The sequence below is a fragment of the Dermacentor albipictus genome, chromosome 3, assembly GCF_038994185.2.
Source record: "Dermacentor albipictus isolate Rhodes 1998 colony chromosome 3, USDA_Dalb.pri_finalv2, whole genome shotgun sequence".
Lineage (NCBI taxonomy): Eukaryota > Metazoa > Arthropoda > Arachnida > Ixodida > Ixodidae > Dermacentor > Dermacentor albipictus.
Genome location: NC_091823.1, coordinates 26,025,398 through 26,041,017, shown reverse-complemented (window position 1 = coordinate 26,041,017; position 15,620 = coordinate 26,025,398). Strand labels below are relative to the sequence as shown.

The 15,620-nt window shown below is 44.6% G+C and overlaps 1 protein-coding gene across 1 annotated transcript in view; it reads right to left on the bottom strand.

The window, feature by feature from the left end:
• LOC139057303 (cell adhesion molecule Dscam1-like) overlaps window positions 1-15,620 on the bottom strand; it is a 177,520-nt gene that overhangs the window by 39,689 nt on the left and 122,211 nt on the right. Inside the window, exons 6-9 of the mRNA XM_070535253.1 lie at window positions 14,008-14,125; window positions 12,995-13,173; window positions 1,232-1,597; window positions 198-620 (exon numbers count right to left, since the gene is read on the bottom strand). Of these exons, the coding sequence (XP_070391354.1) occupies window positions 198-620; window positions 1,232-1,597; window positions 12,995-13,173; window positions 14,008-14,125 (1,086 nt within the window). The remainder of the gene's footprint in view (window positions 1-197; window positions 621-1,231; window positions 1,598-12,994; window positions 13,174-14,007; window positions 14,126-15,620) is intronic.

Genomic DNA, 15,620 nt, shown 5'->3' with positions numbered 1-15,620 from the left:
TCCTCGAGCTGGATTTCCTGAGAAGGCACACATTGCGTGCACGAACAAGAAATAAAACTGCTCCTCTTGCTCACTAGGCTGCCTGGCAAAGTGTCTGCTACACCATCTGCCCGCTTCCGTCACCGCCGTACATAGGCGTTTTAAATGTGTTTGCCGTTTTTTTTTTTTCGTTCTGCTTGAAGACTTGGACTGCGTACCTTTGAACCAGCTGATCTTGTCGTACGGGTATCCCCCGAATGGACACTGCAGCGCCAGCGAGTGCCCTTCGAGCGCCGTGGCGTTGTACGCGGGCCGCGTGAAGAGCGGGCCCCGCACGTCCAGCCGGAAGAAGTGCGAGGCTCGGCCCGCCACATTGCTCGCCACGCACTGGTAGAGTCCCGAGTCGGACGTCTCCACCGACGTCCAGTTGAGGAAGCTCACCGCGTCACCCGTGGCCGAGTCGCTGGTCGACCAGAGACGCAACCGCGGGCCGCCCCCGGTCACGGGCCACGCGCCGTCCAGGGTCCAAGTGATGGAAGGAGCCGGGTCACCGGACGCCCGACACCCTAGGCTCGCGGGAGACTTGGGGCTCAGGCTACTGCTTGAGGTGCTGTACGTTCGCTCCATTCTGGGGGCACGCTCTGAAAAGGAGCATATTGGAGCAGGCGTAAGTGGAGGATAAGCCGCAGGGCCGTAATTCTAACAGAGAATACGCAAATCCAGGACTAGACTCGTTGCCACCGATGTATTACGTGAAGCCTCGTACTTTAAAGGATGTGCTTTGCTTAGAAAAACGGCGAGAAGTCGAACCGAGTTTGTGCGCTCTAATCTGTTACTCTGGGCTGGGGAAAAGAAAAATGGGAATGAAAGAGGGATGGATGGATGGTGATGCTAATAACGGTAGTACGATGACTGCTGGTTGTTAACGGAGCAGCATGCTTAAAATCTTGATTACATTGCCTTGTTGGGCAGAAATTGCGCCATACGGCTCTCACTGCTTACATAGCACATCTCGTGTGGAGCCTAGGACCCAAAATAACGTAATCCGAGAATAATTTGGCGTTTATTGTTGCCAGTGAACATGCTAAAGCTTGTTCGCTGCTGTCTGTTGGATGTTGGGCAGACGCAAGGCCAAAAATACATATACATAAAACAACGCAAAGCAATACAGCGCTCACTATTTAGGCTAACGTTTTCTCGGCTATATTGACTGAATGCGTAAAGCATGTCACTTTCACACGCGCCCCCTTACGGTTAAAGGAACAAGCAAAGTGGTTCTCTCCAGAAACGGTAAGGTTGCAGGAGTGGACACCGGGGTTGGAACCAGCGACCAATCGATTCCGATGCTCACCCCCTACTACGAGCTCGGCCGTGGCCTGTGCCGCCCTGCGTCCGTCCCTGGAAGCGGCGAAGCACTGCAGCATGCCGCCCTGGTGGCGGGCCACCGCCGCGACGCGCACGAAGCCGCGCTCGAGCCGCTGGAATCCCAGCGGAAGCGGCGACCCGTTCAGGCGCCACTCGAGCGACGCGTCGGCGCTGCTCGCGTTGCACTGGAAGGACACCGAGTCGCCGGCCTCGGCACGGACCAGCCGCGGACGGATGCTGACGGTCAGCTCGCCTGCGGACACGTGTGCCAAGCAATTAACTCACACGAGCCACCGGCCATAGCTGTGAGCAGATGAGACCAGATTTTGCGCAAGTGCGCTTTTGTTGGATTCACTACGTTCCCAACTGCGCATATATACGCGCGTCTGTTAGGATATATTGCATGATAAACGATCAAAATTAGTGTGGCTACTTCTGGTTCAGTATTCAAAATGCTTTTCCATTGTAAGTGTTCCTTGTGATTGGCTGACATTCTTCGCTAGTATATGCGTCCAGCATCATAACTGGCTGGAATTTTCTCTCGCGAACAATTCTGTGCAATGGCTTTTAACGCGACAGCGTTAAGGACCCAGCGTCACAGAAAAACCGGTGTCGGCGCCGGCGTTGGTATCCCCTGATGAGCGAAAATTGCCGTATATACTTAGGCATATGTACACGCCACGCCTTGCTATATGGCATGCGGTATATTCGGGTTATGCTGCCCCACCATTCTATGACTAAAGTTTCGCATACCTTGTCTTAAATTCTTGATAAAGTTATTCCTCAGAAATTGTAGAATGGCCGCCCACAAAAAATATCATAGCACAGAACACCGAGAGTGCATGTCTTCTACACCGAAGCTGTATATGGCTAAGGTACCGCGCATCTTTCTTTTCCCTGAACAAAAACTATCATCATCAATGGCTCATACCCCTGCTAGCACTCATGCTCCCGTAAGCAAGCAAAAAATACAATGGCTCATAGCCCTGTGAGGTAGAGGCTACAAGCGCTCAGCAAAGTGAAACGAACAGTGCTTAAATTCTTTCTAATCACGCATACAACATACAGAAAATTGTCTTCATCAATGGCTCATACCCCCGTAAGCAAGTAAAAAATGCAATGGCTCATAGTCCCGTAAGGTTCATGGCTGCTCACTTTGAGTGAATTAGCTGCGATGACACCAACCCTGACGTCGTTGTCGGTGATCGGAATGTGGATGTGTCGGTACCGAAAAGGGAGCGGTTTACGCATTCCAACCAACCAACCACCCAGCGGCGCACGTGCACCAATTTGACATTATCAAAGAATGGGGATTCCACTTGCGAGTGAAATAATGACTACCGATCAAGACAATAAATGAGTTCGTACCTTTGTTAAAAAATTATGTGTCTCCCTCCGTGTCGTGTAATAAACAGCTTCGCTGGTCAACCACCTACACAGAGTAGAATGGCTCATGATATTTTTTTTTGTTAAATCTTCTCACACTTAAATATTAAAAGTTCGAAACAGTAACAGAAACCTGAAACGATGTAATTTTTTGGCACATTTTTGCACCACCTCCGGAATCGGCTCACGCAAGAGGCCGCGTTTCTCCAAGAAACTTCGTCGCCAGTTTTTCTCGGGGAAGATTACCGTTACATAAGCTGCAATTGCGGGAAGCGTGAGAAGCAGTTAGGGATCTTTAAATGCTTTCGCGTTCGACTCTTAAAGGCGAAGCTCAAGCATCTTCCAAATTTTTTGTTAATCTGGACCTTGGCTCCGCGCATCGGAAATGGGCGCGCCCAGCAGGCATGAGCTTAAAAACAGGCCTGAACTGGTGCCTTAGTTTCTATGGCACTAATGAATGTTATTTTTCTTTACTATAGGAAGCGTAAACCCGCCCTTGTAGCGCACCGTGGACTCTTACGCACCTTCTACCACAAGCCGGCACAAGGTTTCTCGCGTTCTGTATTTTTCTTTATCTGCTTTTCAGTAGCGTCTTTTATCAGTGTTTTCTATTTTCGCAATGCAAACGCGAAACTCGTTCTTTTGTTTGAGATTTTCTCTCTTGCAATTACTGAGCAAGCGGCTGGCGCACTTCTATACCTCAAAACGAGTGCGGCGTTTACAACAAGGGTTTAGTAAAACTTGGCTTTCCGTACGCCTATGTTTGGAAAAAAACTTCGAGCATAACATATGTAATGCCTGATGGTTTGTTTTCTATCACGTATTCTTTTTTTTTCAAAGGTAGTATTGCGAGAAAGCTGCCTTTATCGTTATAATTATAGATGTGCAGAAAGAACCCTTTACCGTTTTGATCTTGCCTTTTTACCTACTATGAGTGAGCCGACAACGTTGCTCTGGCAGCGCGTGCTTAATTAAAATATCAAGAAATGTATATCTAATGATGCTACAACGCACCGGTAGCCACTAAAATAACATGCCATGCCTTTGTCAACTGCTTGTGGTAGCGTAATATTATTTGACAAATTGACAAAGCTGCTGGTCAGGCACGTGTGAAAGCGAAAAAAAATTAATTCCGTTATCTAGCGAACGAAAGCAACACGTCATGTCAGCGATCGTGCCCATAGTATCCAATTTAAAGAATCTAATACACAGGAGTTCACTAACAGGCGCCCATATGCAATGCACCCGTAATTAATTTACAGCTTTCAGCCTGTTTTGTTCGTCTGAAAGAAAACGTCACTGCTAGCATGTTGCCTCCGAATAAGAGTTACTTTACGACACCTACTCATTCCTAAATAGGAATGCCGAACAGTGCCGATTGCAACACATGTGTCGTAGGAGAAACCATAAAACACTCTGTTTGTGACTGCCCATATTACGAAGATCAGAGGCCTAGCCATCGGACACTTAGATGAGGCGCCTTTTACCGAATAAAAGATCCTGGGACCGTGACCTCGCGCGACTGCGATGCGCAAAGTCACCAAAAGCGCTGCTATGCTTCTTGAGGTGCATCAGCCTGTACGATCACCTGTGACAAACTGAACGATGAAGCGTTAACTTCTCTCCTGCTTTCATATTCCAATCCAATTTGCTCCTTCCCCAGTGCAGGGCAGCCAACCGGAGTCAGCCTGGTTAATCTCAATGCCTTTACGTTATGATCTCTCTCTCTCTCTCTCCCAATTAAAGGTAGTTTGCCTCCTCTACGTTTAACTGGGATTCAGTACCTCGACTTTATTGGCTTCGTTGGGCCTCACCGCGCGCATACTTCTCTCGTTCCAACGGCCGACTAGCTCTTTCTGATGTTTGGCTCGTGTGTAAGAGGCCATGCTCGGTCTCTTCTTGTCGGGTGTCCTGTTTCCAAATCTGGCGCATTTAGCAATCATTCATTAGAATCAACCAACTAGCCCCTCAAGATATCCTAAGTGACAGGCCAGTTTCTCGCATTCTTTCTTCGTGGCAGCTACCACTCTGATACGCTGTGTTAGGCAACACCGCCTTCGGTATCGCCCACATTCTGCAGTATATTTACCGTAGCAGCTAACGCTGCGTAAAATCTGCGTGACGGTGTACTGCCTTCATTATCGGCCCACGTCGAAGATGTATTGACGTTTCTTCGTCGGAGTACAAATGTCATCGTTATTTTAAGACCGACCGCACGACATAGACTTTTGTACGTACGACAGTACGTGCAACACTTTGTCGCAGATTACATCACTAACAACGTTTCTCTCCCCTTGCTCACGTGGATAGCACCTGAGTGGAACACAACAACAGGCAATGTCTTAAGTTGGCGCCGGACGGCCGGCGTATAAATAATACCGTCGCCGTCCTACGATCGTTACCACCGCCATCGGTTTTTTTTCCTTGCTGCTGTCGTAAAACACAAGCTTGCTTGACTTAAACAAACACGTCAATACACTTAACAACGCTTTGTAGAACCCGAAACTATGCTAGTTACCAGCCTACCTGCAATTGGCTTTGTATAATCTGGATTTCCACAGTGTATTGGATCGGTGCACTTTTTCTCTTCGCTCTCATGCATTATCGAGGTGCGACGTCTGCAACAACACTGGCAGCACTGCTCAACCTGTTAGTGTTCTAAGACGCCTTCAGCGCAACGCTAAACCTTGCTATCGCTTTCAATGCTTGACTTTCGGCGGAAACTGTTTTTCTTTTTCTTCGTTTGTCCTTAAGTGTGCTCTCTTTTGGTCTTGTCGCACAAATGCCAGGGCGTACACAGCGCGCTGCGCCGAACACAGATAACGGGTGGGCAGCATCGAACGCGTAGTGCTCGGAAACGAAAAGCGAATGTTTAATCAACACTCGGCAAACACGCGCTATTCAGTACTGCCACAGGTGGATTTCACTCACGTCTGTGCGTTCGTCGTCAGCCCGAGCCATCACATTCCAGGATTTGTTCTGTTTGCGGTACCAAAACAAGCCCACCGGTCTTTTCGTACCATATGAGGAAACCAAATAAAGAGTTTTCTTTGCTTAACCTAGCAACAAATAAAATATAACTAAATATTACATGGCTCTGGGGAATGGTTCTTTGGAGAAGCGAATTTGCAGAAGCGCCTAGCGAATTCGGATATTGCTCCCAACACAATGGCGTTGCTATACAAAGAGCGTCACACCTTGGTCGAGTGTATATTGTGTTCTTTCTTTTTCTTTCTTTCTTTTTTTTCTCTCTTTCCTTTCTTTCTTTCTTTCTTTCTTTCTTTCTTTCTTTCTTTCTTTTTGCCGGTCGTTGAAGTGACGGCGCAGCTGAAGTTCGACATGAAAATAATAGGTATATTGTAATGTAATTCTGAGAGCAGGAAATGGTGTTCTTCTGTGACATCAATCAGTGATAAGACAAGACTTCTAAATTGCGCGCGTTCGCCAGAATGACAGTGACCGTTCATTGACGCCACCGACACCGACGCTCGCCGCAAGAACGGGCGCCTAAAAGCTGCGCTCTAAAATATGGGATGATCAAGATGACAATAATGGCAGTAACAACGAAGTCTCATCGCAGCTGCATTACGCTAGCGTATACGCCACATTACAGGTTCATGGAATGGGATCAATGGTCAGTGTCTGCACCTGCCTGCCTCTGCAGTGGCATTGTTCCTCTGAACGAAGCTTAAAACACAGGATCGTGCGCTAATCGTAAAGCATAATGAAAGCTAGGTTTTCGAAACAAACTACTTTGTTCTTGTGCGAAATATCGACCCTTGCTTTTAAAACATTCCCTATATATATGCGAAGAGTTTAGGAAGCAAACGAGACATAATGACCTATTCCCAGGTTATCGGCAAATCATCTCACACTGCCTGGTTAGTTAGTAGTCCTAGTTGACACGAAAGCAACAGACAGTGCGTATTCTGCCGTTCACTTGGTGCCTCGTCTTCCTCGTCGATGGAGCAGGGCCATCGTCACGGAAGGCATGAAAAAAATTCTCTGCGCACACCGTGCCCCCCCCCCTCCCCCCCCCCCCCACTCAAAAAGAAATGACATCAAAGCGAAGCCGCAAAAGATTTATACGCCTCCTCGTTTCCTCTGGCTCGGTCGATAGTCACGCCATCCATTGCCTGAGCCGCCCGTTCTAATCGAACAATACGAGTGCAGGTAGCTAAGCCGAAGTCACTTCACACACGCCCTGGCTGCATGGCTTTTAAAATTCTTGCTTCGCTCATGATGTAATTTCTGCAGCGTGAAGCACTGAAGTGCGGAAAGAAAGGCAAAAAGGAGTAGCAGCACTCGTGCTTGTTCCTTTCCTGCTATTCATTCCTTCGTCCTTCTTACCTTTCTTTCGACCCTTCAGTGCTTCGCGCTGCAGAAATTACACCATGAGCTTAAACCAACTCGGCCACACCGCTATTATTATTCTTGTTTCGCTCTTTCATTGTCCGTTTCAAGGCCTGTCGTACGCCGGCACAACATTACTACGGTAAATATAACAACATTATCAACAATGCGTCTATATTAAGCAACGCTGCATTTTCTGGTAGTTTTTCCCGGGAGATATCTCCAGTAACTACTCGAGTGTTTCAAAAGCCTCTCGTGGTAACCATCACTTTCTTTTGTTCAGGCGATGCGCACTTCAGTTCCACGTCGTTTCTACAGGGAGATACCCTAATTAGGTATTCCAAACTTTCACCGTGTTTGGCAGTATCGACGGCTTCCTTATATTCAGGCAAGAAACAGCCGCATGTATGACACACGCATACTGCTCTATAGCCCGAGAAACAGTGCGCAGCGACTACTCCTATAATAACGTGTTTGTAGTGGCGTGGGTCAGAAGGAACGTCTATTGCTTATCTCACTCGTCAGTCGATTTCCTCTCAACCTCTACGAAAGTATTCAGTAACACACGACTAAAAACATACAGGGTCTCTTAAGATCTCTCTGAGGAGGTGAACGGCGAAAGCCTCCTCTTCCTCCTTTTATCATTTGACTCTTTCTATTTGCCTCTTCTCTTTCTCTTCTTTCTTTTCCTTTTTCTCTTCTTTGTCTTTCTCTTTCCTTCTTCTGTTCACCTGAAATCTTTTCTTCTTGTCTTCTTCTCTTTACCTCAAATCATCTCGATAATCCCAAGTCATATGCAATTAATTACGAGTCATTAGGAGTCGTTATTCATTATTAGTCATTACTACTCACTACTAAGCATTTTTAGTCATTTATAAGCAATTGTAATCGTTACAAGTCATCGTTAGACCTATTGGTCATTTCGTAGTCATTACAAGTCATTACAAGTGATCTCAGTCATTATTAGTCAGTAGTGCTCACTACTAAGGATTTTTAGTCATTTGTAATCAATTGTGGTCATTAGAAGCCGTCGTTAGACATGTTGGTTATATCATAGTCATCAGTAGTCATTACAAGTCATTTCAGTTATTTTAATCATTACTATTCATTACTAGCCATCTCTGGTCATTTCTAATCAATTGTGGTCAGTACAAGCTGTCGTTAGACATATTGGTGATTTCGGAGTGTTAGTAGTCACTACAAGTCAATAGTAGTCATTATTAGTCATTGCTAGTGATTATTAACCTCTATCAATCTCTATTATAACGTTATCATTGCCTAACTGTCACTATCAATCGTTTTCCATTCTTTAATGTGTCTTTAATCTGTTCATATGTCATGATGACGCTTCGGCGGACACTCCTGCGGTCAGGTCTGCTCACACAAACTTCACCATGAGCCTAGAGAGGCTTTAGCCTTAAAATAGGTATTATTTGCCCTTTTGCGTGAAGCTGAAATTTCGTCTTATTTCATATCATATGCTGTCGTGAAATATTAAATCAGCGCGTTTCCTTTGCAACTTTTGTATACAATTTTCCAGATATAGCTGCTCTGATACGCGCCTTTGTTGCAATGCAAAGCAATGTGGATCCCTCTTCACTTCACTTCATTACAAGTGAATGATGACGCCACCCCCCCCCCCCCCCTACGACTGTCATGCGATGATCTATTTCCATTCAATGTGACAGATCTATTTCCATTCAATGTGACAAATAAATTTCAAACCTTCGAAGTGCAGCCGACTCATTTTAATGAACCTTTCTCCTCTTCCAACGGCTATGTCATATTTAAGGAAGCGGTGGATGTATTTACATTTGTTCCTTTTACTTATTTGCTGCATTTACGGAGTTGTTGGTGCCCATATGTGTCACCGGCTGCTGCTATTCTCTGACATGATGATTCCGCTCGAGAAGATGAAAATGATGGAAATAACGATATAAAAAAAAAGAACACGCAAACGCACAACAACATACTGACACATTTCTTGCATTCCTATCTTTGTAATACTTCTTGCGCCTATCGGGGTTTCTCCCACTGTACAAATCACACTTTATTGCGTTGCTACCGACTCAGCTGCCATCTCTGCATATGACGGAACGTCACAGTCACTGTTATTGAAACTGATGAAGCAACAGAATGTTTTGTATATCGTCATCACACGTTCTGCTAAGCAACACAATAATAAAGATGACGATAATGATGATGATGATGATGATTAAACACAGAAATGATATCAAGAGCAGACACGAGCTGTCACCACCGGATTCATTATTCACAGAGACCATATGCACTATTGAGCTTTCATGGACAAGGACAATGGTAACCACTGCCTGAATTTAACTATTCGCTGGCACCAACTGCGTTGCAATGGCCTGACTTTTTATGACCGTTCGTCCACGTTGTGCTCAGCGCATCCGCGGAGAATAAGGTAAAGGGAAGCGCGAGAGATGAGCCCGGCCACAGTCATGCATGACGCGTTTCGGCGGTGGCAGTACGGCGTGTCGCCACATTTCTCTAATGCTACTCGCACTGCCGCCGACATTCATCGCAAGATGGGTTCTGTCGGTACTGCTTCCAAGAATCGAGCTCTTACATAAAAACTCGGCGAGTTTTGATCCTTAAGTCGCAGCTTTCATATCTCGGCTTTCTTTTTTTTTCTCTCTCTCTCTCTGCACCAGTGCGTGAGGAGGATGTGAACGACGGAAACACAGCAACTTGAATCGCACGGTTTCAGATCGCGGCCCTCTCATAAATGCTGTGCCGTCGGAGGTCAAGCTGCGGACCGAACCGCAAGCCGTAACTTCCTGATCGAGCGCTTTCGTCGACCCGAGGCTCCCCCAACCCCATCGTCGCCGACTGGTAAAACTGTCGATTAATCGATCGGTATATCGCTGAATATTTATGCCCTCGAAACACAATAGGAAACTTGTTCAAAATGAACATTGCAACTACGTCGCTAGGCCCGTCGTTTATTATTCCTAATGTTTATTGATTAGAAAGTTGGAGATAAACCAAGGCTTCCTGCGCTAAGAAACAAGTGCGTTTTGACAATGCAGATGACAGAGCTGTGGAGTGGGGCCCTCTCCATTCCATTCCCGCTACTGGAATGGCTGAGTTGAACCATTCCATTCCTCCGATTCCAGTGAATGAACGCTTTATCAATCATTATTTATTATTTGCGCTTGCGTGCCCACATAACCAAAAAAAAACGTATTTTTGGGAGTCTCAACAACGTTACTAGCAAATATTAAGCAGATTTTCTTTAGGATAAGAAACGTGTTGATGCCTCTAATCTCTCCAGTATCTGATTTCTTTGCGAAACCCCCCGGAATTTCTTGAGCATGGCTTGGATGCTCATGTCTTGCCGAATAGCTCACGCTTAGAGATAACTGAATTAGGTGCCCGATGGTGGGATGGAGTTTTGGTACAGGGGACCGAGGTTTGGTCCACAGCAGCCCGGTGCTTTAGTAATTAGGCCACAATCGCATGTACGCTTCCATCGTGCTATCGCCTACTAACTCTAGGAGATGATAGCCGTGTGTAGTCACACTGCGCGGCTTGGGTGCACGAGAGCAGATATGCGCATGCCAGTTCTGATTACACCATGATGCAAGACTGAAATGTGCAAATAAATAATATTTCCCTAATGATAACGCCTCATGAAAGCGTCGCTTCACAAAGGTAGAAATATGCGTGCTGGAGCCGCATACATTTTTTAAGTAAGCTTTTTTGAGAATTTTGGTGTCTTCAAAAGTGTTTTTGCCTGTGTGGTGCGAAAATGATCACCAGGCCTCAAAAAATTATTGCGAGGAAACTCGGATGGTATAGAGCACCTGACTCGTCAATACGGTATTCACACATAAAAACAATTTTTTCGCCAACAAGATGGCACACTCGATACAATTACACGTATCATAAAACTAGACGAAGAAATTTATAAAACAATATTACATCAACTTTATTGCTTTACTTATCAAATAGCGTCAAGAAACAAGATAGCTGCATGGGTTAGAAGTCATGAATATGTGATGTGATTGCAAAATACGTTCAGTTGTGGCGATCATATTATCTTGAAAGTATTTAAGTTTGGTGACAGTCTGAACCGTGGTCCATTTTTTGAAGCACCATCTTCGTTACATCGAAAAATGTGACGATACAAGCAAAGGCACACGCTCTAGGCTTTTCAAACCCTAATTTCAAAAATTGTCTATATTAATCGAGCCATTCATATGTGAAATGATGCCTCGTCGTGTTCACGTGGTTTTTCTTCAATTTAGGATTAAGCCGCACTTCACACCCATTTCCGACATTGTGGGGCACCGATTTTTCATATAGTATAGTATAGTATAGTATAGTATAGTATAGTATAGTATAGTATAGTATAGTATAGTATAGTATAGTATAGTATAGTATAGTATAGTACAGTATAGTATAGTATAATATAGTATAGTATAGTATAGTATAGTATAGTATAGTATAGCATAGCATAGTATAGTATAGTATTGTATAGTATAGTATAGCTGCTAGCTTGTGGCCACCGAAGTTTGCTTCATTTTAGCTGCACATGTGTTAGGTGTTTCATGAATACATCCTACACTGAGACCTAAGCAAGGCTTGCGCTCGAAATAAGACCCACCATATCCAAAACTGTAATTCGTTCGAACCTCAACTGCGCAAGGCAGATAAAAAAATAATCTTAAACCGTTGCGTAGGCCATGTATTCAGATAAATTATTTTCTAACTTTGAGGACTAACATAGAAGCGAAATGCGTCGATATTTGTTGCAGCGCAATCCATTTTGTTCCACATTTACTGGTATATTAACGGGCACCAATTTTCCCAGGGCATTTGCCTGACTTCCTGTTGTCGCGCCTTCTGTATACTCGACAATGTCCCGTGCAAAAAAGTATGTCGCACGTTCTAAATTGCCGTAGACTCGTGCAGAGTACAACCATTAGCGACATTGCATTTGGCCTCCATCCTTTGTCGTAGGGCAAGTGTGCTCTCACTAAAGCGAATCATATTTCTTGGCAACAAGAGGTTGCTGTCTTTAGAGCTACTTCATTCTTGTAGCGCGGGATGGTTTCCATGTCTTCAGAAGTAACGTTTGTAGAATAATATGGTGTTTATATTTAACCCGGCCGAGGTAGTCACTGATAGGTAGGTACTGAAAGAGCCGGTAGAAGAAATGCACTATGCGCCGGTTTGGTGACCTCACTCAAAATCAACACTTAGCGTCGCAGGACTAAATGCTCATTCGACTTCAACTTCATTCCAGAATCTCTGGTTCGCTTTCTGTTCCCATTCCATGAGTCCAACTTTTGCCATCATTTCATGCCTATTCCATTACACGTGTTTGAAGATGTGGAATGATTCCGGAATCAATTCAACTCCAGAGTTTCCACTCCGCAACTCTGATAGACACGCCCATTTTCACCCACTCAAAATTCATAAGGAATTGAGGAAAGCCTTTCGATTCGCTTATTTGGCCGACTTCGGGGAGACAGCAACCGAATTAAAGTGAACAGGAGTGAGTCAGTTGCGCAATTAGACATGGCCCCACAGTCGGGTTCTGATAGGACACTCAGCCAAAACATATACAATTCTGTAATGCCTTGAAGCGATACGGAAAGTTAGGACAAACAAGTGAAGTTAATCGAGGACCGCAAGTATGAGTTAGTGACGATGGTGTAGATGCGTTGACGATCTGAGGGAATAGTGCTGAAGCAATCAATCAGTTGAATAATTACATTGACAGACTGCGTCATTCACCGACCGGAAGAAACCGAGGTTGAGTTTGTGAACCTAAATAACTAAACGCTGCTCAGAACGACCAGGTGGTAGGTTAGCTGCAACACGCATTGAGACCGAGATATTGGTGACCCATGAAACAAAGCTAGCTCGCACTGACCGATCACTGAAAGCTGGAGCGTGGCCTTGGCGTCTCCCATAGTGTTTGTCACCACGCACACGTACTGCCCTTCGTGTTCAGGCTGCGTGCCTCCGCTCCAGTGCAGGACACCATCCAGCGCTGTGGGTGTGGTCGAGGTTGGCAACGGCACCAGCCTCTGCCCCTGCTTCCGGTACCACCTGTAACCGCAAGAGCGTAAACTGGATGTTACCCTAGAGGTGGTCAACCATTACGCGCCTCCAGCGAGGCTGCCTGCCATTCGATTTACATCTCTGTGAGTCACGTATCTCCTGCGACTAAAGATTATATATCAGCTAAGCAATGCGCATAGCAATAGCCTCAAAAAGAAAAAAAGATGGATTAGGTGTTGTGCAATACGAAAGGGAGCAGATAATGGTTACTTAATCGGCGATTACAAGTGAGTGAGTCAATTTCATATACGGATGCACCCACCGACGCCCACACATTCATAAATAGCCTTCTTAATCTGACACGTCATAGCTTCTAAACTACGACGTTGAAACGTGAGAAATGAGTGGTATTGAGTGGTATTAATTACTCTGTTTTGTGTGCGTGTGTGCGTGTGTGCGTGTGCATGCGTGCGTGCGTGCGTGGGTGCGCTTGTATGCAATATAATAATTAGGGAGCAGCGAAAGAACTTGGAAGACAAAGCCGCTGTATATACAATGGTCTATAAGTATCTATCACAGTTGTGCGTTCACAATACAACGTTTTATCGTAGGCTAAAGCTGTAATATCATTCCTAAGATATCTTTATGTCAACCAATGAAATCGAAAAACAAGCAGTATGGGGTAATATCCAGACAGTCGTGTAGTACTAGTACAGTGTTATATAGTTTTGTATACGGATATATTATCATATTATCTACAATAAGCTTTATTTGACCTCTTTGAATTACACAACTGAGTGCGTACATCGGGCACCTGTATGACTCAGACAGCGTAGGTTAATGAACAAGTATGAGAAGCCATGAATATTTTACGACGCTCACTTGTACTTGGGTGGCGGCCAGCCTTGGGCCAGGCAGACCAGGTCAGTGGGGCGTCCCTGCTCAACAGTCACGTGACCCGAGTGGAATGTGATTGAAGGTATCTGACTTCCTGCTGGTTCTGCATAGGTGGAATGAGAGGATATGAAGGCATTGATAATAATGATTTTTTTAGTTGAACGAAGAACCTGCTTGATCACAGTCAAATTTGGAATAAACGTTTTCACAATTACTCAACGAACACGATTTATTCCAATTTCCTTTTAGCTTGATGAAGACTTGACTGCTTCCAAATATATTTACCTCTCCTAGGCAAGTTGATGACAAAAACAATCACGAAGCATTTCTATAGACACCCAAAGTGCATTGCCATTTATACAATGTTCTGCTACCGACTGCAATGTTATGATGCCGTCAACAAAAAACGAACAAATACATTGCGCATCTGTGAGCACTAGGAACGTGCATGCCCGTAGAGAAGCATTTAAATTATATAGCAAGCGTGTAAGAAATCAGAAGGTTTGACTTGCAAATCTGTTGCTGTAAGTTTGAAAAACGGGCGCTACACAAATTTGGCAGCATCAACGCGAAGTATTGTTCGAAACGACAGGCTGGGCGCAATGACCTGGTTTGTTGCTGAGGAGATGTAACGCTCCAAAGAAATGCTGACTGCGTGAGCCATCACGCCAAATGCTTATTTTACGATTCTCGCATTCGCTTCGTCATAGCCTTTTATCTCCAATTCTCTCTCGCTTCAGCTTAGTAAAAGGTTAACTGTTCTGCCACTCGGTACAATAGACATAGCTTTTTTTCTCTCTTTTCCCTCTGTTAGTACATCGACCCGCCCGCCTCTTTTGTACAATATACATTTGCTGAAACGAAAATAAAAGAAAACTTGGTACCCTTGTAATCATATTTACTACGCTTTGTTAAGCATACATGATAAATAAGAAAAAAAAACTATGAGAAAGAAAGATGCGAGGCACACTTAAGAGGATGCTTTAGCTGACGTCCAATTCCGATGCCGCCTATTCAAATACAGATAAAACGCAAAAATGCTTTTCTGAGATAACCCCTGAGCCAGTTTTATTATTTTAAGGAAATTCGTTGCATCTGAAAGAAAAGAAAGTTGAATTCTAGTGACTGTTGCAAGCGGAACATTGGTTTAACGCTGGAATTCCTTAATAACAATTTTTCAAAATTGGTAGGTTTAGAATCATAGAAGCACGAAGTTTACACATTTGCAAAAACTTCGCAACAAAACAGACATCACAGTTCTGTAAGCTGCATCCGTTACACCATTGAATGTGGTCAAATTTGAACTGGTGTGAATGTGGTACGCTGCTTACACGTACTTCGCAGAAGTCCTACACTCATATTAGTGCTTTATCTGAGAGCCATGTATAAAGCATCAATTTTGTTCGCTTGAGGTGTACTATTAGATGTAATATACACAATTATATTATTGTTTATTACCGGGTTACTGATCTGTAAACTTGATAGTCTCGTTTTCTGAAAGTTTACGCTTTCCAACAATTTTTATTAGGCAATTCACAGCCTAAATACAGAATGAGCTACCAACAGTCACTATATTTTAACTCTTCCATTTAACTGCA